At 40.9% G+C, this 20,721-nt stretch overlaps 1 protein-coding gene across 14 annotated transcripts in view; it reads right to left on the bottom strand.

Moving 5' to 3' along the window:
- Positions 1–382: 382 nt before the first annotated feature.
- LOC135488713 (intermembrane lipid transfer protein VPS13A-like) overlaps positions 383–20,721 on the bottom strand; it is an 80,129-nt gene continuing 59,790 nt past the window's right edge. For all 14 annotated transcript variants that reach the window (XM_064773421.1, XM_064773423.1, XM_064773431.1 and 11 more), the window contains 20 exons: positions 19,850–19,960; positions 19,476–19,628; positions 19,025–19,150; positions 18,565–18,698; positions 11,290–11,425; positions 10,897–11,130; positions 10,255–10,491; positions 9,638–9,772; positions 9,294–9,445; positions 8,952–9,054; positions 8,389–8,454; positions 8,166–8,222; positions 7,738–7,874; positions 7,357–7,552; positions 7,119–7,194; positions 6,874–6,959; positions 6,280–6,524; positions 5,889–6,104; positions 5,426–5,552; positions 383–5,185 (listed from right to left, as the gene is read on the bottom strand). In XM_064773421.1, the coding sequence (XP_064629491.1) occupies positions 5,045–5,185; positions 5,426–5,552; positions 5,889–6,104; positions 6,280–6,524; positions 6,874–6,959; positions 7,119–7,194; positions 7,357–7,552; positions 7,738–7,874; positions 8,166–8,222; positions 8,389–8,454; positions 8,952–9,054; positions 9,294–9,445; positions 9,638–9,772; positions 10,255–10,491; positions 10,897–11,130; positions 11,290–11,425; positions 18,565–18,698; positions 19,025–19,150; positions 19,476–19,628; positions 19,850–19,960 (2,868 nt within the window). In that variant the 3' untranslated portion in view covers positions 383–5,044. The remainder of the gene's footprint in view (positions 5,186–5,425; positions 5,553–5,888; positions 6,105–6,279; positions 6,525–6,873; positions 6,960–7,118; positions 7,195–7,356; positions 7,553–7,737; positions 7,875–8,165; positions 8,223–8,388; positions 8,455–8,951; positions 9,055–9,293; positions 9,446–9,637; positions 9,773–10,254; positions 10,492–10,896; positions 11,131–11,289; positions 11,426–18,564; positions 18,699–19,024; positions 19,151–19,475; positions 19,629–19,849; positions 19,961–20,721) is intronic.

Here is a 20,721-nt window from a genome sequence, read left to right as displayed (position 1 = left end):
ATTACCACCAACGAAAATGTGTCTATGTATACATACCCATACTCTGTTCGTCACTTTTTAAAAGCCTAGTACAATTCATGCATAAGTTTGGGAGCTTCACTCATCTTCATTTTGATGCCAACAGAGTTGCCGGAAATACAGAACACTCTATTGAGACAGGTCTGTCAAGCGGGCAATAATCACTAATGACGTCTTCAGCGAACCAGTGGGAATACATCCAGTGATATGTGATTGTGATTGAAGTGAAAGCATTTGCTTGTCCTCATTCATATCACCCAATGCAGCTGGACATTATATTAACTGCCAGGAGTAAAGGCAAATAGAATTTGGACAAGACGACTCCAACATTGTCCAAAAAGACAAAGATGGTCACAACAAGGTATTTAAATGAGTGTAATTTATTTGATATGTACATAACCAAAAACGTGGAGTAATAAGTTTTTGACATAACATACATGTCCACATGTAACCATGGTAACGCTACTCCTACAGATGTTTTAACTGTTTCATCATACCAGTTTTTACCCTCCCAGGCCTAACAACCATCCTATACACAACAATTGGTATCTGTCAACTACATGTATTGGTAAACCAGGATACACATTTATCAAGAATTCAAAACCACCAATGTTTTGGGAGAGTGTTCCTTTAAATCTTTCAGCCCTGGGCCCCTTGGCCCTGGGTCATTGTCCCGCTTAACGCTCGACGCGCCATCTACGAACAACTCAATACACTGAATATTATCTGCTAATCTGAGTGATCTAGCTGATTATGAAGTATGGCTACAGATGGCGTGACGATCGCTTTGGATCGTCAATCGACGATGTTTCTTTGACTATTAACACCTTCAGCGCCGAACCACGTAGATCTACGTGGCCCAAATCCCTCTCCCCTTTGAGCTGGTTATCGGCGTCTCATGGACATGGAAGAACTACGCCATCGCCATCCTCAGGGCAAGGTAGGAACTGAAAAGACCAAGGTAGGAACTGAAGAGTGTTTGGCCTTTTCAGTTCCTACCTTGTCCTAAAGATGGCGATGGCGTAGTTCTTTCATGAAGTCCATGAGACTCCGATTACCAGCTCAGAGGGGGATTTGGGCCACGTAGATCTACGTGGTTCGACGCTGAAGGTGTTAAGCCTGCCGAGATATCTCCGCCGTAGGGCTGAAATAGTTAAAGAACCTGGAAAGAGTAAAACAGACAAGAATAGTTAGACTATCACAGACATGACACTACCGTACATGAAAAGACAAAATACTTTACCTGGATCACCTTGGAGAATCGGTTCACCAATTTGCCGAGAATCAGACATGCTTCTCAACTTCCAGAGATAGTTTTGGTCCCAAATAGGTTTCTCCATTCAATTTGACCTCTCTAATCAGGACACCTCTCTATTAAGGACTGCACTTGTCAGTCCCGATGGTTTCCTCAATAGAGAGGTTCTTCTGTATTTTCAAAGGTGATGCACACATTCTCCCAGGGCAGCCCAGCTTGGAAAGTTGGGAGGCCTGCCGGAATATATAAATCACAGCATGCTGGAAAACTGTCTCGCTGAGGTGTGGATATGATCGCATTGGATTCAACAGATAAAAGGACCCACAAAAAATATATTGGAGAGATAAAACCAATGCATTATTTAGCAATTGTGGGTAAATAATGGTGCTACTCATGAATTTTATATAATGATACATATATGTAGGTTCAACAGTGCCATTTATCTTCAATATCCACAGTAAAAGTTACATAGGCCACTGGCAATTGACAACTAATTTGCTTTATTCACTGATAGATGATACGTGACTAGATATGGCGTAAGTTGTGCAGGTAAAACATTGCAGTGATACACAGCAGGATAAAGTGAACAAAACTAGCAGATAGATTCATATCTAGCACAATATTATAGTCATCCTAAACAGCGTTCACCAGCATACACTAAAATAGCTTGATAAAGAATGAAAATGTTCTTGGTCATAAATCACCAGATAAGCATGCTTATTTTTTGCTTATGACAGCTAAATTTTGTTTTGAAGACTTTAAAATGTCCTGGATGCTGCTCAAGATGAGCTCAATCTGTGAATTGGAAGCAAAGCAATATATAAACATCTGAACACAGAAACACAAACTATCTTTAAAGGGGGCGGGACTATAGGCAGGAGCTGAAAGAGCAATCCAACTGGCCATCTCCATGTGGCTATTGCAGTTCATGAACTAGATTAACTTTGTCTAGGAATAATGATTATATTCCTTGTACAAGAGTGAGAAGTCCATATATATACTGTGCCGACAGATAGTAGAGACACCTATTAAGGATTTTGAGAACTGGACCACCTGGCTCTGGCTATAGTCTCCCTTTAAACGCCAAAGGCCCGCAAATCAACATGTTTACCTGATCAAGACGGTACTTTAACACAAACATGACAAAATATGAGGAAGTATACAAGCTAAAGACTGTGAGTTTAGTATCACATGTTGCTAAGATATTAAAAATAATTATCTGTTTCTGTGTAAATGAGTAAGCAGGGTAGGCACAGCGATTAATGGTTACATATTCTGGAATTATCTGCAGAAGAAGCACAAGCAATGATAAAGAGAAGCCACGGCTAAATACATTCAAACCTAAATAGCACAAAATCATTAAAATTTCGAAATAAAAACATACGAATGAAAAAAGAAACTAGATCTTGTTCCAATGTGCTGAAATCTGATGTAAACCAAACTAAAAATTGTGGCGCAGATTGGCTGTGAGCTAATTGGTGACTTTGGAGGAAGAATTTCCCAATGAGCGAGTCGAACACTTTCCCCAGCCAAATATTGACATGCAGCTATTTGAACGGGACAGGCAAATTTGCTGCCGATCTCGGCCTTATTTGCCGTACACTTCGTGTTGCTTACTACCCCAAATTGGCAAACACTATGTCTAGTTTGGCCCAATTTGTCATACAGTCCATGTAGCTTCGCCTGATTTGTTTTATACTCTAGGTAGCTTAGCCTCACTTGTCGTACAGCCGGGGTAGCTTAGCCCATATTTGTCATACACTCCATGTAGCTAAGCCCAATTCTTCGTATGCTACGTGTAGCTCTGCTCAATTTGTCGTACACTTCGTGTAGCTCAGCCCAATTTGTCGTACACTTCGTGTAGCTTAAACCAAACTTCCTAAAAACCCGTAAGGCTTGATTTTAAACATAAAACACCAAGTACACTTGTGCATATGATTGTCCTACTCCTAGTGTCCCGAAGAAAAAACACATGAAATCATCCTACATGAGTATATAATTCATCTATATTGCACTATGTGTCATTATTTTATGTCTATAGATGCTAGTGTAAATGCGATAGTATATGAGACTAAACACATGTAAGTACATCAAACTATGAACAGTTTTGCAAAGCATGCAAGACACCCATGCATCAAAAATGGAATGGACCTTACATTAGAAATATCCTATGGGAGACTAAGAGCCAAATGAAATTAATCTTCCACCTTTGGCACGATGCTAAACTCTCTAAATCAGTGCAGGCATGGACGAGAAACAACAAATTAATTTTACTTGGCCTTATGAACAATCATTAGACTAAAAATAGAATCAACATTTCATATTCTAACAACTATCATTTTCAATTTGACATTAATTAAATTCAATATACCAAACATTCACCAATAGAACAACACTGCCTCAACATACTTTTACACAAACAAGTATTAAGAAAATAACTATTTTGGCCACAAGATCACTCAGTTTTCAGGAACAAATTTTCGACACTTTGTTGTCAGATTTCCATACACCACACACTTGTCTGTTTGGTGATCAGTTATGTACATAGTGATAAGTATTATTCCTTCCAAAGTGCATGAACACTTGTAACCAGTTTTCAGTGACTGGAGACTAACTGACCAATATGGTGTATAGCAGTTTACTGGTAGCATCCGTGGCCTGGTCACAAGTGAATGGGTATGACCAAAAATCGCCTTAGATATTTTTCATATTTTTCAAATTTTTCGTATTACCCAGTATGAGGTCCCAGTAAGTAGTACTCATCCATTGTATTTTGAAAAAGGTTTGTTCAGATTACACAAGGGATTACAACCGCAACAGACAAAAAATAAGTGATCACACATACCACACAAACTTGTTTACAACTTGACAAGGTACATCTGATATGTTGTCCGATTATTACTGCAGCCCCTGGCCAGTTTATGTACACTATTTACATTCTGTCCGACACAACAAACAACATACAGGGTGTCCAACAAAAAGTGAATCTTAAATTTTCGAAAACTTTTGGCAATGTCATCTTCATATTCCACCAAAATTGGATTTGTTTTTTAGTAACAAGAACCAAGATGTCACTGCAGTAGAACTCACTACCAAGGAAAGTTTTGGTGTCACAATTTTTTGGTGTCACACTGTAGACATTTTACAAGCCTGGGTGTTAACTAACATGTACACACTTCAAATTTACATGGCATGATTTTGACATTTACTGGCATCAGTAGACAGTCACAGGGTGTTACTGTTATCAATTTGACAATTATGAGTGTTATTTCAGATATGGCATCATTCTGACATTAAATATGACTTAGACATTTACAAAGCATAAACTTTAAGTGCATTTACCGTGTATCTTTTGTCATTTAACTTTGACAGGGCAAAATTCATCACCATATCAAAAGTTATTATTTTGACAATTTTGGGGTGTTATCTTTCTTTGACATTGAAAATTTACATGGAATCATTTTCACATCAACATATCACTTTGATATAAACCAAGTGTCATGTTCTACACTGGAAACTTAGACATAAACTGGGATTATCAGAGACTCTCTTCACTGCATTACAAATTGCCCAATATTGTTAATACATGTCGAGCTAATAATGTCCTTTTTCATGCTCACCTCTCAACTCATTATTTTTATCTTCTTTACAAAAAACACTTGATGGACTATATCACATTGAATGTTGCCCTAAATTAAGTTGCTTATGTGTGTCTGGGTGTACATAATGTTCAATATCAAAAACCATTGCATTGTTGAGTTGGTACATCTTTTATTGTTGGATTGGTACATCTTGCTCTTGCATATAATCCATGATCGTTCCTAGTTTCCGCTGGAGCCACAGGGCGACGTCAGGATCGGCGCTGGAGATCTCCCTCTCGTCGCTGGTGAACAGGCTGAATGCGGAATCGTCCTGTAGAGAAAGTAATAATGTTAAAAATAGATGGCTTTGATTCCTGCATCAACCAGCTCACTTTATGAAGTTAATTACCCAGCGAGACCAAAATGCTAAACTATTTTTAATGGCGCAAGTTTATATAAAGAAAAAATATCTGATACATGAATTTCGACTGAATTCAAAACTCTGGATATAAACGGTTTCAAGACTAAGCTCTATGACAGAGACATTGGACCCATAAAGCATCTGACTGACCTTTTTGACCTTGAAGACGAGTTTGGCATCAAGCACCGCAGGAATACCGATGATGTTGTCCAGTTTCTCATTCATCTCGATGTCCCAGTCGCCCCAGAATTTACACTTCTCTAGCAAGAGAATTCGTCTGGAAATGATCAGAAGTTTCATTAGAGTCAAGTATAAAATGCCCTGCAGATATGCGATTTATTGCTGCAACCAGCGATTTTTATCACACAGACAAGCGATCCTTTTGTTGCACATACATGTCGCAGAGATCATAATCGCAGGCACATGTAGCTGCAATTTAAATCCCTTGTTTGCGCAGCACTTTATTCAAGTAAGTCATTCATCTATTCAGGGTTCACACCTCAAGCCATTCCACTTGCTGAGCAAAGGAATGACCAAGAATCATTTTATATTTGAAAATTCTACCTCACATTGTTTTGAGTGTGGAGGATGAGGCCAAGGGGATCGTTCTCACCTAGTCGTGACAAGAGCAACATCTGCCCCATCCTCCTTACTGAGAGGAGCATGGGCCCAGTAGTGATCCGTCTTGGCATACTCCCCCTTGCACAGGTTCTGTAAGAGTCTCTGCCCCACTGCCTGGTAAGGCGAGTAGGGTTTCAGGCCGAGGTCTAACTGGATGTATCGTGGAAGTCTCATGCGGACAACGATGTGGTCACCCATCTCTGCCGCCCTGAAATGTACAAAGGATAATGAAGTTTGGGTTGGAAAACACAGCTTGTGGCTGGCCCTTTCAGTAGGGCTGACACAGTGTTGAACAAAGTTTACTTTTTTATAGCCTGATATTTGAAATATCTTAATATCCCAGTCCCTCCCTTCAAACACAAAAAGAAGCAGTCCAAACTCACCTTCTAATTCCATCAAACGCCATGCTGACCATATCTAGCACGCCACCAGCTGGTTTAGTTATCAAGTCAAGCAGTCCTTTGCCAATGCCCTTGAAGAACCCCTCAATGCCTTCCTCCTGGATGCCCTTGATAGGCCTCACCACAATGCCAGATAGACCCAGGGCCACCCCCATGATGAAGCCTTTGCCGCCGATCGCTAAACTTTCTGGAAGGTTCTTGGCCCTGTTCATACGCTTCCGCCTCCTCTGCAAGAATATCATTGTTACAATTCAAAATTACAACACGGAAACTCATCCTACATGCAGTTGGTCCCAAGAGAATTGCAAATTGCACACTATCTTGAAACATATAGAAATTGAAATGATAATCAGCCTATTTTCATTTTCACACAGAAGATATTGTAGGAATGATACAGTGACCTGCTATGGTCATCTTATCCCCAATAAGTCCCATCTCCACCTTTTGACAGGTTGTCCATTGAGCTAGAGCTTGATAAAGGGACTCAGTTGTCTAGTAAGCCCAGTGTGCCAAGATGGATATGGGGGGAAGGACATCTTGAGAACAGATGACCCTTCGAACTCCAGTCAAACTTACGATCTTGTAATCTTCATCGAAAGAGAGTGCCGCTAATCCTCGACCAAGCGATCCTGTAATCAATGCAACCGAACCAGCAGCTCCACCTGGAGAAAGAAAATGTCAACTTTACATTTTCATCATTTACACACCACGGAAGAGTACCGTAAAATCTCTGTGAGAGTAGTAAAATGTGGGTACGACAATTCTGTTCCAAAAATTATACCTAATTTTAAGCCGAATAATAGCTAGGATTGGAAACTCACCCACTGTATGACCAAGGAGACTCTTCACACCTCGCACTATGCCACCAGCAAACTCATCAGTGCCTTGAACTGACCCCTGGAAAAAGATGGGACGGTTAAGACCTTCAGCCATTACTGTAACAATATGAAAACTTGGGATGTAGGTCTCCTAAACTCGCCAGTAAAACAGTACAGATACATCAGTATTCTATGTGGTTTGCTCTATTGAAGCCTTGGGTTGCTGGGAGGATGCACTTACCATGATAGGTTCATAGAACAAATCCCCAAGCCCCTGCGTGAAATCCTTGACCAGTCCGTAGGGGTTCCCCAGGACATCTAGGCCGAGGACCAGCACATAGGCCTGCTTGACCGCCTGGGAGATGTAGTGCGACTTGATCTCAGCCAGGAGCTGTGGTGTGGAGAGCATGTCACCTTTTCTCTCGAAGAAGGCCATCCTGAAAGAATATACAGTGTACAGTAGAATGTGCTAAAGTCTGTTCTGGTCTTTTACTTAGTTCAGTACTATTCTTACACTTCTTATTCTGAATAACAGTTCTTTTTTCGTGACAACAGACAAGTCAGTTAAGTTTCATGTAGCGTTCGATTTTCTTTTGAAGGTGTGTTACTTTCAAACCTTTACCTTAGTTCCACATCCTTAATCTCAGTGAGAGTGACACCTATTGAGTTGAGGAAGAAGTCGATGATATCGGAGGCGAACGAGGCAGGAGGTTTGTTCGCCTGGTAGGCCTTGCCGCCGAGAGAGAAACTCACAGACATCTAGAAAGAGAAGAAATAAAATGTAACCTCTCCTTCTTTGAGTTTGACTGGTCAAATTTTTACACTGTTGGTCCTCAAGAATGTGGCAGTGTGAGGCAAATCTGCCTCTGTTCCCTATAGCTTTTCTTGGAGATATGTGGACTCTGGCCAGGCTTCCGCTCGGTTGGTAATCAAAGGACATTGTTCTGGCTTCTGTTCAGAGAAACTACCTTCACAGATGGCAGAGTTTAGGGGAATCTTGGCGAAATTTGTGTCCATATCACACATGGGAGTCTGAGACAGCTAACCTACCTTTAATGGTGACAGATGAAGATATTCGTAGACAATCTTCTCTGGTCGTGACGACACCTAGAAAAAGAACGTCATCTATTAACCCTAAAAATACTGTTTTGAAAAATGTACAAGATTTCAATCCCACAGTCAAAATTGAAAATAGGTCCTAGACCCTGCACCACAGAATATAATTTCACCAGTTACAGCATACAGACATTTTTATCGTTGCCATATCACTCACCATAACAGCAGCTGCCTCCTTAAGACTTCTGTGAGCTAGTGCCAAGTCAGCTTGCAGTTGCATACTCTGAAAATACAAAATTACTTGATGGTACATTTGAGAACTTGCAATGGCAAGTGTTTATATCACAGCACTGCTGCTACCATCCTGACAATATCAGGCCGTTTCACTCGATACATACTTACTCCCTCATGCGTAAGGAGTCTTGTTGTAGGCCCCGTTTGCAAGAGGATGTGCTGCTATTGAAGGGAGCTGTGGTGACGTAGTGGCTCAAGTCTCAACCCAGCAGTCTTGAGCTCCCTGGTTGGGAGACTCCAGACAGGTCTCTTTGCTTTACATGCCTTACTTTACCCAGGTTTCAATGGGTGCTGGTCAAAAATGCTCAGAATGCAGAGCTGCAGAGCTCACAAACCGTGCTGACAAGACAAGCAGCATATGCATACTGTGAACCATGAAACTTTCGCAACACTGAAACTTGGCTTTTACTCTTTGTAAGTTCACGTTTGATGGTGCATATCATGGTTTAAACTATTTAGGAAATGAAGATGAGAGTCAAGCTTTACCTCAGTCGTTTCCTTCTGGAGATTGGCAAAGATATCGTAGACAGACAGCATGAAGCCTTTGTCCACCTTGATACTGAACTCCTGAATCAGCACCTTAAAGTACCTGCAAATAGATGAGATTGTGTAACCTTGGGCAAATCACTTGACTGCTCCACCTCTCAAGAAGGTGCACTAAATACAGCATGGTTGGAGCTGGCATTTAACCCTTTGCGACCGCCTCAGTTTTAGCCTACATTTAAATTCCACCCTCGCAGTGGTTGGTGAGAGCACCAACACCTCAAGTTTGTCATCAATTCCCAAATTCAAATGCAATCTGATGATGAAGCAGTTTTGGTATCTTACTTGAATGCATTGACGTTGTTCTCCGGTATTGTCCGCTTCATCATAGCCAACTCGATGAACGGTTTGATGCCGGTCCTCTTCAAGATGTAAGATGGCACCGGTGTCGGGTAGAGAACTGTGGTGAAGTAGGCATCGGGGAGCTGGTTATCAATCTGAAATGGTCAAAGTTGGAGTGATGAGAAAAGGTTGAAGGAGTGTGGCAATTCTGATTGTGATGGTGATGAGTAACCTGTCAGTCCTCTTCAACCTGTATTAGAGACTCTGTGCAACTTTATCTTGCCTGCCTAGCTGCTGCCTATATTGTCCCTTTAAGTATCACATGACAAGTCTTGTTCAACTCTTACCTGTATTCTGTGTACTTTAGCATGTACGGCAGTGTTGTTTTCGGACTGCCTGAAGTTGAACCAGATGGCCGGATGGTATGTCCGCTTTAGAGCACCAATGAACGGCTTTGTCATAGACATCTCCTTCAGGTCAGCCTGCAGAGATAAATAATTAATATATGAAACATATTTATCAGAAGACTGCGGTCGCTAAAAATGTAGTCAGAACGCAGTCAGAAAGTCTTGAGCATGATTTACTCTACTTAAAATTGGTGGGTGCAAGGAATAAGGTATGAAAATATGGGAACAGGCGGCACTTCACAGTTCCTTAAAGCATAGATACTTTTAAATAGACCTCCAGACGCGTTTCCCCCTCATTTATTTTGCATCGCAAAGGCTCATCAGTGGGGTTACGATGTGAATTGTCGGATGGTTTTTGTTCAAGTGACAGGTCTGACGTCGCTGGCTACTGTGCTAGTTGTGGTGACGTTACGTTGGTTGTGACGCATTGCTACACTGTTGATTGGGTGCAAGGAATAAAACCTTGGTTGCTCTGGAACCTTCACCACTGCAGCTTCTTTCTTTCAATATGGTCGTTTTTGTCAGACAAAATTTCAAGTCAACCCCTAGAAACATACCTCAATATAATCCTGTAGACTAGCCTGCTGATGTTCACCGCTAAACCTATCCTCCAGCCACGACGCAAGCTCCACATTCAACATCTTCCACTTGTGATTTACTTCCACTTCCCACAGAGTGGGGGCGCTGTAAATGCTGATGAACGACACTTCCATCTTGAGGCTGTTGATGAGGGAGACACCAACGCCATCTAATGACAGGAAGAGTGAAAAGGTCGCCTTTTCAGAATCGTGCATCTGAAAAGTAATTCAACAGTAAATGTTAAGCAACAGTAAATGTTAAGCAACAGTAAATGTTAAGCAACAGTAAATGTTAAGCGACAGTAAATGTTAAGCAACAGTAAATGTTAAGCAACAGCAAATGTTAAGCAACAGTAAATGTTAAGCAATTTGTCTATGATGCAGTAAATTCCTTTACTCAATTTTAAGTGGGCAATAATCTTTTCCACGAACTTATCCCCTTTGCAAATCGAAAATCGTTTTCCTTTTCTATATCTGCAGTACTACTTTCCACAATGGTGGCTACCAAATCATACTCGAGGCATTCTAAGGTACGAATTCAACGCCTTTTGAGCCAAGATTGCCTCAAAAGCAGATAACCTTCAAGCTCTTGCAACGTTTGGCTTGGAATTTGATACCAACCTTCTTAGCTTTATTCGACACCCTCTCATCCTGTGTCAACATCAACACCCTCTGTAACCCGTCCATGTAGGACACCCAATAAACGACCACCTTATCCGTCCGCATATGTTTCGCGACATGTCCGTTCTTCTTCCGCTCGTCCTCAGGTTCCCCATCTGATTCATCGTCTGTACTCATAGGGGAGCCGTTTCCCGGCACTGTCTGAATATTCAGTTTCTCAGCACCGAAGTTATCCTGAAAGATGAAATAGATTCCATTAGGTTGATTGGTGGTTTAAGATGCTGGATAGCAGAAAGATCTGGACTAAGTGCAATCTCTTTAATGTAATAACTGTGATACATTAATGGCGACGTGGTTAAATACGTTTGAAAGGTTTGGATGATAAACTTTTACCTTTGTTATGAAAGCAGGGAAACTCGGCTTCTTCCTGTTGTAGACATTCCACATGAGTGTCCTCTCAGCGGTCGGGTCATCCCACGTGTAGAGCGTCTGCTCATTCGGGGAGAGGAGCGTCACTTGACTCTGGTTCCTACAAATATAGGATGTTTACAAATATTAGAATTGATGAAGTCTTTCTTAATATTCCATCATGGAAATTGTGTCCTTGAGCAGTCTGGTCATTCCTTGTGTACTAAGCTGTTCAGTTGGGGAGAGTAGCATGACTCTGATGGATCAAATAGCTTTTTGCCATCACATAAACTACGTCCTCTCAGAAGATGAGTTATCTCGGGTGTTCATACCTGCAATTTAAATCGCATGTGATAATAATCGTTGTTTGCGGTTGTCATAGCAGGTGGCCACGACCTACAAACAAGAGATTACCAGTTTCATGAGAGATCTTTACGTCGCACAGCTGAGCAATTATAATCACAGGTAGCAGTGATTTAAATTGCTTGTTTACGAGGCATTTTGATAGTGTTCCATAACCAGTTTCAACCAGTCATAAAGCATGGCTTGTTTTCGTTGATGATGATAATCCATATTCCATGTACTGGCACTATTTCCTCCGCCAACCCATTATGTAAATGTCATGGAGATTTCTTGTGTAATTGGTATTCTTGGTAATTTCCGAATGGCCCGCTTTACGATCGAGGAAGTCATGATTTGATGAGTAAATGACGTCCATTTCCTGATTGGCGGTGCATTGACTTGTCAAGTAAATGTTTAAGTACAACTATAGGCCCTATACCCCGGGGAAATCACCATGTCAACATAGTAAAGCCACAACTGCTACTCAACAATGAATCTGTTTGAACACCTGTACTGGCATAACAGCTGCGCCTTCATAAATCAATAAAACAGTTTAAATAAACCCAGTATTCAAATATATTTTAATCCCAGCCTTTAGCATGAAAATGAAAACATGTCATTTCTATAATGGGAAACTTATTCAGATGAAAAACAATCAGATGAGAAACAATAGAATCTTTTTATGTGGACTCAAGTGGAAGACGTCTGTGATCATGACGTCAGTGCCTGCACCTCCTGATCAGTTGAACATGACACATGATCCCCTTGTTGAGTGAACAGAAGGCATAATACTGCGCTGGATTCAATGCTGACAGCTGCTTGAAAACCGGAATACCGCACTATAAGTAGGGCACCATAGGCTACAGAGTGAGAGAGGTGAGTGCATGATGTGTAAAGTGTAGTATGCTAGAAAGATACACGACATTCAGATATCAGCAAGTCAAGCAGGTTTGTTTGTTTTATCCATTCGTCAATGTAGTCCCGTAACTATATTTCGCTTTAATCTATCACGCAGATGTAAAAAAGTTTTATTAGGTTAAATCAAGTTTCGTTATCTGTAGTTCATAATTCATAATTTGGTTTGTTCAAGAGAAGATATCTCCACCGCATAATCAATCCTAATCAACATGAGCAAAAGGGTGCAGGGGTCAGGCTGGACTTCTGATTTAGTCATCAAGGGAATGCACATAGAGTCATATAGATTTTAGGCATTTGTAGCATCTACAGTAAATCATTTTGTGCTGTTCAGCATTCAACAAGAGAAACCATTGTAAAAATGAGCTGACTGAGTCCAACTCAAATCTCTTTCATTACTCAAATCATTACTTGACTCAGTCAGGTCATGATCTGTTTAGTAAAGTTCTATTTCCCAGAGAGATTCTCTGATTACATTACCGATGGGTGGAGGAACTTATACAGTGTATTGCACTGCATTCACTTAACAATATGTCAAAAAAGGTCAATTTCGTGAAATGGTCTATTTCGATTCGATCGACATTTTTTTAGGATCTATTCGAAAACATGAACATTGACCTGTGAATTGTCACCAGACTGCTTGCACTTTCTACCATGCTTCTATGCCTGGAGTTCATGATGTTGTTCTGAATAATACGTTAACCCATTCACCTCCGAACAACATACAACTACCTTAGCAGGCACCTCTCTATTGTTAAAGGACACCCTATCTATTAAGAACACTAGTTTTGGTCCCAAATTGGTTGTTTCCATTCAATTTAACCTCTCAAATCAGGACACCTCTCTATTAAGGACAGCACTTGTCAGTCCCGAGGGTGTCCTTAATAGAGAGGTTCTACTGTACATCTGTTACATCCTGCTTGTGAAAAGACAGTTGGCTCTCTATTCATTTCAAAATCAAATCTAGCACAATGATCTTCTTTTGTGGGCACAAGCAGCGGCAAAGGTTAGAAGGCCAATGGAGGCAGGGGTGAATATAGATCCAATTAGTTTCCACAAGCCAAATAAGTCAGCTAATCATTCAATCTCAAAAAAAATTTACAAAGAGTGGGGAATGTTTTATTCCCAGGTTTCATCTCAGGTCTGAGGTCCTCGGCTTGCAGCTGGAGCCACTTAACTCTTTCACAGCCAAACACAAAGGAATATGTATTACAGAACATGTACTTCCTTGCAAAACACGTTGGACGTAGGCCAATATTAGATACCAATATTTATCAATTGAGTGCCAAGTCTTGAGGGGGGGAGGCTGATAGTAATCAGGTTTTACATCCTTGATACCAGTGTTTTATAACAACTGAATCAACATAACAACACCTGACTGTCCTCATCACATCATGTCATGTCCCAAGGCACGAGATCTCATTGAATTAACTCCTACATGTCCTTGTGGTGAAAACCCCAGAGATTTGAGTGATCGATCTTTCCAGTAAGACAGGTATTTATTATTTATTATTTATTTAAAACCTCCAAACAGGAGAACAATACAGTTGATACAGTTAAACAGATATATAAAAGTACATTAAAAAGCTCGCACCAAAAGTTTGACCAGCCCCCTCTCACGCGACCCCGGGGAGCAGTATCTGTCGTCGAGGAGGAGAGACCTAAGAGAGTCAACTACGCCATCCTCGTCGACAGAGGCCACGTCAACGGGGCAGAGCGAGCGGGGACGAGGTATATGAAGTGTGACAGACAAGTTTGTAACATGAACTGTTCCCTAACGGCAGATGTTGCACTGGCCACAAGGGATGTTATGAAGAGTACTGTTTGGGAAGCCTTGCATGACCTAATTGAAGAGAAATAAACCCAACATAAACATTCAATTTTGATATGGGGGAACCTGACAAGTCGGCTCATGTCCTTGCTCTTTCAATTAATTGCAAGCAGAACCTTTTCACAACTCGTATTGTAATTAACTTGTGTCCACACAGTAGAGTGTGTACTGTTTTCCTAGACTGAATAATTAACTGCAAATGATTGATTAAACATCCCCTTCATATTTATTCACCTTACTTGACAGACAGTAGACAGATCAATAGAGATTGCTTAAGGACCACAACACATAGTACAGGATGTCTCAAAAAGAACGACTGGTTGATTTGACAAAAACAGTTGAAAAACATGATCCTGACGCAGATAACTGCCTGAATCAATCCTGAAGAGAAATTATCTTTTCTGTAACTGAGTTTTCCTCCGTGAGGGGTTTTAAAGCCCTCAAACAGATGGCTTTGACTGTGCTCTGAATTCCGAGCCATTGGACCAACTTATATACTGTTATGGTCAAAAGTGTGTTTGATTTTTTGTATCAGCGATGCAATTTGAAACTTTTGCAAAATTTTGCAAAAATGGATGCATCTCATCTTGCAAAAAAAGCTTTGAATGCTATAAACATGGCAAAAGAATACATCAGTGAAAGACATGCAGATAAGAGAAATCATTGTTGTGATAAACGTGAATATACATTTTGTAAAATATTGCTGAAAACGAAATTTGAAAAACTTTACCTAAGTCATTTCAGGACCAGCACTTTGATGTTATGAATTTAATAACCTGTCACTTTTAGAGACAAAATCCTCTCAGTTCCACCTGTTCTCAGTATCATTGCCATGGAAACAGATATCTGTGGCTGAAATCATTTCACGGGGTGATGTAGTCGCATCACGTCTAGGCAATCACAATAAAACAAGACTCGTGGAAGGAAATGGACGGAATTATCAAACGGACCCCATGATTATAAGATATGTATCGTCAGGTGACATATATACCCTATCAATCGGGTCTAAAGGTAGTTATCTGTATTAGCCTGATGGTTTCAGTGTTGGAGTAGGAGGTCTTGGCCAGCGGTCTCATGGGTTTTCAGGCCAAGACAACCACTCTTTTTAAAATTTTTATTATCCCCTTCAGCACATTAAAGCAGAAGAAATCCTTTTTTAAATTTTTTCGGACAACAATGCAAATCTACTTTCCCAAACAAGTACATTTAGGCCGACTACAGCAATTTAGACATCAAAATTGTTTTCCTTCGTTGAGCAACATTTTGCTCTGAAAGCATCCAAGATGCTGAAAATTGGCTTCCATTGTCCCCAAACTGATATGACTCGTATAGAGGAAATGTCACCAACAAATCAGCATGTTGACAAGTAAATGGATGAGAAAAATAAAATATTGTTCAGGGAGGTTTTTCGTATCCATCTTCCCACTATTAATTTCAAATATGGGTATATTGCGAGCTTGTCACAAGGAGACATGAAAATAGGTTCCGTTGCTAAGGAAATGTTTGGTTGCTAGCTTATAGGCTACAAAAGGTTGACAGACGATTCTGAATCGACACATAATAGATGACATTTCAATCCTAATAACACAGCAAAAACTGCAATTCAATACAATAATTGGATAAAAGCCCCAGAGCAAGTCTCGTATCAAACCAAATGATACGAAATTAGTTGAGCTTCAATTGAACTTTCAGAAATTACGGATGTACAAACTTTAATTTCGCTTTTACGGAGAACAGAATTTCATTCACCATTCTAAACATGTCAGCTGACACATTCCGAACAGACAGGATCATGATACTGCCAGTCCTGTATAATCAAACTCCTTCCCAACCCTAACCACTTTCATGTCTCTGTATATTTCAGAACCAATGCCATGGCAACGGAAGACCTCTATACTCATATCCAGAAGATGACAATAACTTGATTCTGAGGCATGTCTTGACGATTAAGACAGGTGACTTGTAGCATATCGGTAGCGGATATCGAGCAGCGATCATCGGAATAGTACCGCAAGCCGTTGGAGAATTTGAGAACGTCTCACATGTGACTTGAAACCATCTCACCAGGATCATAATGCAATTCTTCCATGAAACCGGAATAAAATGTGATATTTCTATATTTTGAAAAATTTACATCATTTACAAGTCTTACTCCGTTTTTTTACTACAAATGCCAAATTTGGCTACAAGAAAATACAAAGAACACGACAAACGGTAGGCCTTTAACTGGTGGACATATTATTGCCAGGACATGAACACGGAATACCAGCATCATGAATTTTGAATAAAAACAAATCGAATTACAAAGCGGCTCATCAATGACGGAACAGGCGTGAAAAAATATCGAAGGAATTTCTTAACCAAGTGACATTCTGGAACAGAACTGGATCTGATGTGTGATATTTCAGACAGGATTAGAATCTACACCGACAGCGTTGTTTTTCGAAAGTGTGTGATAATGAGTACTGAATCAAGCCCAAGCACCATACAATGGAACAAGGATACAAACACATCTGATCAAAACAATCTCACAGTTCTCACCAAAATAGAATGCGGTGACTATGGCCTACCGGACTGCAACTTTTCACCGTATTTCGCCATACCTGTGGTTACGATATCCGTTCTAATAATCTTAGCAAACATCGTAAACATCATCGTCCTGTCGCAGATTAAAACCATCCAGCCTGGGGCTCGCTTAATCCTAATCAATCTGACAATCGCTGATTTATGTTTAGGGATTTTGTGCACGAGCTTTTCGCTGCCACTTTCAGTTTCAGGCGTGTGGCCGGTCAACGCTACTGTCAGTATGGCGGTGGGGTACATGATGACGGTGCTATGTAACGTCTCCGTGGCGCTACTAGTCCTCCTTAGCATGGACAGGTACATTTGTATTGGATTTCCGTTGCGCTATCCTCAAATCATGTCGCCATGCCATCGCTATGTCGCCATCGCGTTAGCATGGCTAATACCCATGACAACCAATAGTTTATCGTTATTCGGCATTGGGAAATATCGCTACAACCCCACCCTTTATTTCACTGTTATAGACTACCCACAAGAAATCGCGCTGGTGATAATAAAAGCGTTCATACAATTTCCGATCGCCGCGATGATGCTGATTTACTTCTACATAAGAATATGGCGGATACGACAATATCATATTACAGAAATGAACAACCAGGCTCGAAGATCCTCCATCGGTTCGACGACACCGGTTTACACTCGTCACGGACTACAAATGTACATGATCGCCATTATCGCCGTCATGTTGTGTTGGACGCCATTTTACACTCAACAAATCGTGTTAGTATTGACGAAAGTGAAAACACCGGATATACTCAACTTTGCCTTCCTGTGGCTAGGAATAGCGAATAGTTTTATAAACTTTCCAATCTACTATCTGACGTTTAAGCCGTACCGGAATCATATTAAGGAGTTATTGAGAAAGCTCTGCATTCATATTAAACATCGAACACAAGATGAACAGAGGAGAGGTAATATTATATGACGAGTTTTGGAACGTCACGCAAAAAGTGCCGGGGAAGAATTTGATTACAAAGTGCAAATCATGTCAAAAATGTTTTTCTCAATCAACAGTACAAAAGTATCGGGACAGATAAATACTTCAAACTTTACCATCAACATGTCATTAAAGATTACGCGACGCCTTCAAATCAGCTCCATTGAAGCTATGAAAGAATTCAGATTGATTTGCGTTTGCATAGCATTTTGTACTCAACATATTCAAGTACCTCGTGTCTTTTGATCAATCTTATCGTGCCTATTGTCTTTACTCAGGTATGTTTCTATTTGTTTCTATTTTTTCCTCAGCGAATCATAGAAGTGTGTGTAAATGTGCGCGACGATGTTGGTTAATGTAAAAATTTGTGAGTGACATACGGTAATAAAGCTATATTTTTAAAGGAAAGTTTCGAAAACATCCTTCAACTGCATCCTTATTCTAATCTAATCTAAGGCAAGACCCACTCAACAGTGTCACCTAAATGTTTTACCCACTTGGCTGCATTGCACTGTAAACACAATGGTAGACTGTACTGAATTATCTCTCTTTTCCATTCTTTGAAGTAATTGACACCAAGAAGAAACAGTAGCGTGACACACTCTTTCCTTAACAGCAACACAGAATAGAACAGGATTGTGATAGTACTCACTTTTGATGGAGCTTGATGAAGACGTCCTCGCAAAGATTATCGATTCTGACCGGCGCGTCCCCGTGGTCATACCCTTGGAATGTGACGGTTGTTGATGTCTCAATGCCCCCCGCTACCTCCACCACTAGGGCAGTCTGAAAGACAAGGAACCAGGTTTAGATGAGGTTAGCATGCAATCCTAATAGGTGCGTCTCTGTGGTCGCATCCTTGGACGGTGATGGTAGTTGACATCTTAATGCCCTGTGCAACCTCCACCACTAGTGCCCGGGGCATAGTTAGCCAACTATTGCCCAGGCAAAAGGTGCGAGGAGTCAAACTTTTATGCCTCGTTCAAATGATGCTGGCAATAGCACTCTGTCCGGGTCCACAAGCCTTGTTTAGATGCAGCAGCAGGCAAATGTGGAATTGAGTATTGTCTGGACTAACCATCGGCTTGGAAACTCAATAAGATATAACGTACCCCATTATTCATGCGCAGAACAGTCGAGTGTGGTTGCTTGATGGGGAAGGCTTGAGATGACACAGGGCTGTTGTGGTAGCGCACAGTCAGGCTCATGTTGTCAGTCGAGGGGAAGAATGGCAAAACCTGCAACGAAAACATCTTGGTCATAAATTCACCTATTATGTCCCCAAAGAAACGGATTTTGTACCAGTTTTCTGATACCTGATAGCATGCTGTACCCAAGTTACAATCTAAGGGTCTACATGTCGCTCAGTCTCCTACATGTCCTAGATACCTGGGAGTACCTCGGTAGAGGCCTACAATAACGACAGTCATTGTAAAAGTAATTTGAGGGAGACCATTGAGACAATCCCCTAACTCTACTTGTCAGTGTAATTTAAGAGCTTGGCAGCACTCGAACAGCTATTTGACAAGCTCTGCTGACGAAAACCTGTATGAAAGTTAATACCTCATTAGGAGCGATATCCATCCATAGATCTGCCTGTTCGTTGATCTCCATGTAACGGAGTGGACTCTGTGTGGTGTTGACCACCAGGAAGTAGGGCGTGATCGTCACTAGTTTGGTCAGCTTAAGGTTCGACATCTGAATCTGGAGGAGAAACTGAAAAAGAGGAATTGACATGGTTATTTCGGTGATCAACTTGGAGTTTGAAGTACGGATCTTAATAGCCATTTACCCCCACTCTAACCACACCCGACCCTTGAATACAACAGTACTGCTCTCGGTATCAAGAGAGGACTACGATCACTTGGATTTGTAATTACGGATCTGCACCATTCTACCCCCAAACCACACCTGAACCTTGAATGGCCTCCTCTTACCTGGTATTTTCTCTTCCTCTCCTTGTCATTGCATATGATGACACCGGTACTGCCGACGGTATCAAGGGAGAAGGACTGCGACCACTTGGAGTTGTAGACGCGAATCTTGGCCTGAAAAAATAGAGCGAATGTTTCATCGAAGATGTCAATGTTGCAAAAGTGTAGGCCCTGGTGATTAAGCTTACAGTGAGAGGTCTTGGATCAGTCACTAAAAGAGCCTAGAAGTCCACCTAGCACAATTACACTTGTCCAACATCTTTCACTCTCCTTGCTGGATTCCAGAATAGCTTGAATGAGATCAACATGGAATTTGCATAGATGGTCTTAAGCTCGTCTGGCCTACACTTAAACATGAGAACCATAGCTTGCAGGGAAACACAGCTAACGTCCTCAATTTGCATATTGTGGTAAGGGGTATCCTAGCGTCAACATTTCAAGAAATTGCCAAATTAGCACAATGCAGTAAGAAGTGCATAACAAGAGACAGAGGATATGAATGATTCATTAGTCAATTAAACAAGCATAGACCTTGAAGAAATTATTTCAAAGCTACATCAATGAGTTATGATTGTTAATGTAAGGAGCTGCAAAAATGAGTGATAGAAGTTGCTGCTACCTTCGATTATAATCGCTGTTATATGCAACAAGAAAATCTCTTGTCTGCAGGCAAAACTGGTAATCACTAGTTTGATATTGACCGCAGGTGGCAGCGATCACCAATACTTGTTGCAGGTACCGGCAGTGACCGTCGCAGATGAGCGATATCTGTTGCATGCGATCTTGGTTGCAGCAATCTTAATTGCTAGTTTGCGAGGCGCTTAAAGATTAGTGAGAGTATGACTACATGTTAGTTACTCAAGTTATGAAAGTGA

This window comes from Lineus longissimus, chromosome 5 (genome assembly GCF_910592395.1).
Source record: "Lineus longissimus chromosome 5, tnLinLong1.2, whole genome shotgun sequence".
In the NCBI taxonomy this organism is placed as follows: Eukaryota; Metazoa; Nemertea; class Pilidiophora; order Heteronemertea; family Lineidae; genus Lineus; species Lineus longissimus.
This window is presented reverse-complemented; position numbering and strand designations above follow the sequence as displayed.